The sequence below is a fragment of the Cyprinodon variegatus genome, unplaced genomic scaffold (assembly GCF_000732505.1).
Source record: "Cyprinodon variegatus isolate N-32 unplaced genomic scaffold, C_variegatus-1.0 Scaffold593, whole genome shotgun sequence".
Lineage (NCBI taxonomy): Eukaryota > Metazoa > Chordata > Actinopteri > Cyprinodontiformes > Cyprinodontidae > Cyprinodon > Cyprinodon variegatus.
The window spans coordinates 401610-403113 of record NW_015151046.1 but is presented as its reverse complement, the minus strand read 5'-3'; the positions used below and the strand labels follow the sequence as shown (position 1 = coordinate 403113).

Genomic DNA, 1504 nt, shown 5'->3' with positions numbered 1-1504 from the left:
ACACTGGAAAAAAACAAAATCTAGATAAGTAATTTTTTCTTAAAATAAGTGCATTTGTTCTTGGATTAAGAAGGTAAAAGAGACATTTTGCTAATGGAATGAGACAATTTACACTTAATTGTAGAAATTAAATAAGAAAACTTAATTGCATTGTCTTATTTCAAGTGCATATTATCTAATTAGCATATTTTAAGAGTAAAAACACTCATTCAATTGGCAAATTTTCTCATTTAGCTACTCGAATTAAGGATAAATACACTAAATTTAGATTGTTTTTCCAGTGAAAAACAAGTAAAGTTAAACTAGTAAAGTATTTTAAACTTGGTTTGTTTATTTAACTCTTGGAACTAAAGTTGGTCTGATGGATGTAGATCTCTTTCCAGTGTTGTTCTTTCTAGAATAATCTCCCGGTAATCCATTTACAGGAGAGCAGGGGGTCGTCCCTGATACGATCCGCAGTGTGATGGAGACTATCCCCTTCACGCCTGGAATGGTGGACCTGCTCACCTTCATATCGCAGAACAAAAGCTCGGTGGACTGCATCATCATCTCCGACTCCAACACCCTGTTCATAGACTGGATCCTGAAGGGGGCGGGGCTCCAGGCGGCCGTGGACCAGGTGTTCTCCAACCCGGCCGGCATCAATGAGTCGGGCTACATGGAGGTGAAGCACTACCATTCGCACGACTGTGAGAGATGCCCCGTCAACATGTGCAAGAAGAAGATCCTGGAGACGTACCTGTCCCAGAAGCCAGGATACGGGCGGGTCTTCTACGTGGGAGATGGCAGGAACGACCTCTGCCCCACTTCCTGTCTGAGGAGCCATGACGCCGTGATGCCCAGAAAGGGGTTCACCCTGGAGAAACTGCTGGCCGCTCAGAAAGATCAGGAAGGTTCCAGCTCTGTTGGAGCTGAAGTGATCGGGTGGAGCAGCGGAACTGAGATCCTGCAGGAGCTGAAAGGAAGCCTGCAGTCGCAGTGATGGAGGAGCTCAGCTTTCACCTCCCCTCCATCGCTCCCCATCCCCTGTAAGGAAAGCTTTCATATGCAGGGGGCCGAATTTAAACCACAGAAGCACAAACTAGAGAAAAAAAGGAGTCTAATGAAATTATTTTATGAAAAAAACAAGGAATGTAACGACTATAAGTCATTTATTTTTTTCATCTTTTCGTTTTTTTATGGTGTCTTCAGGGATATTTGAAAAAAAAAAAAGTTTTTTAGTGAGGAGATCACGAAAAATATATATATCTATTTTTATTTTTAGCCATTAAGAGTAAAAGAATCACTAAAATATATATAAAAAAAAAAAGGTAACTTTGTTTCAGAGTCTTTGGGTTGTTAGACTGTCGGTTTCAGAGAAACATCCCAATCCGGGAGAACAGCAGCTGAAGTGAATCACATCTGAATAAGTTAGATTTTATTTTTCAATCCTCCTACAACAATATGCCAAATCTAATCAAATAAAAGAGGAAACTGACAGAGAAATCATCGACCTCAGTCTGCA

The 1504-nt window shown here is 40.9% G+C and overlaps 1 protein-coding gene across 1 annotated transcript in view; it reads left to right on the top strand.

Annotated features, from left to right (window-relative positions):
• The window catches only part of phospho2 (phosphatase, orphan 2), a 3917-nt gene extending 2726 nt beyond the window's left edge, over positions 1–1191 (top strand). Inside the window, exon 3 of the mRNA XM_015392485.1 lies at positions 426–1191. Coding sequence (XP_015247971.1) covers positions 426–982 — 557 coding nt within the window. The 3' untranslated portion in view covers positions 983–1191. The remainder of the gene's footprint in view (positions 1–425) is intronic.
• The last annotated feature ends 313 nt before the right edge of the window (positions 1192–1504 follow it).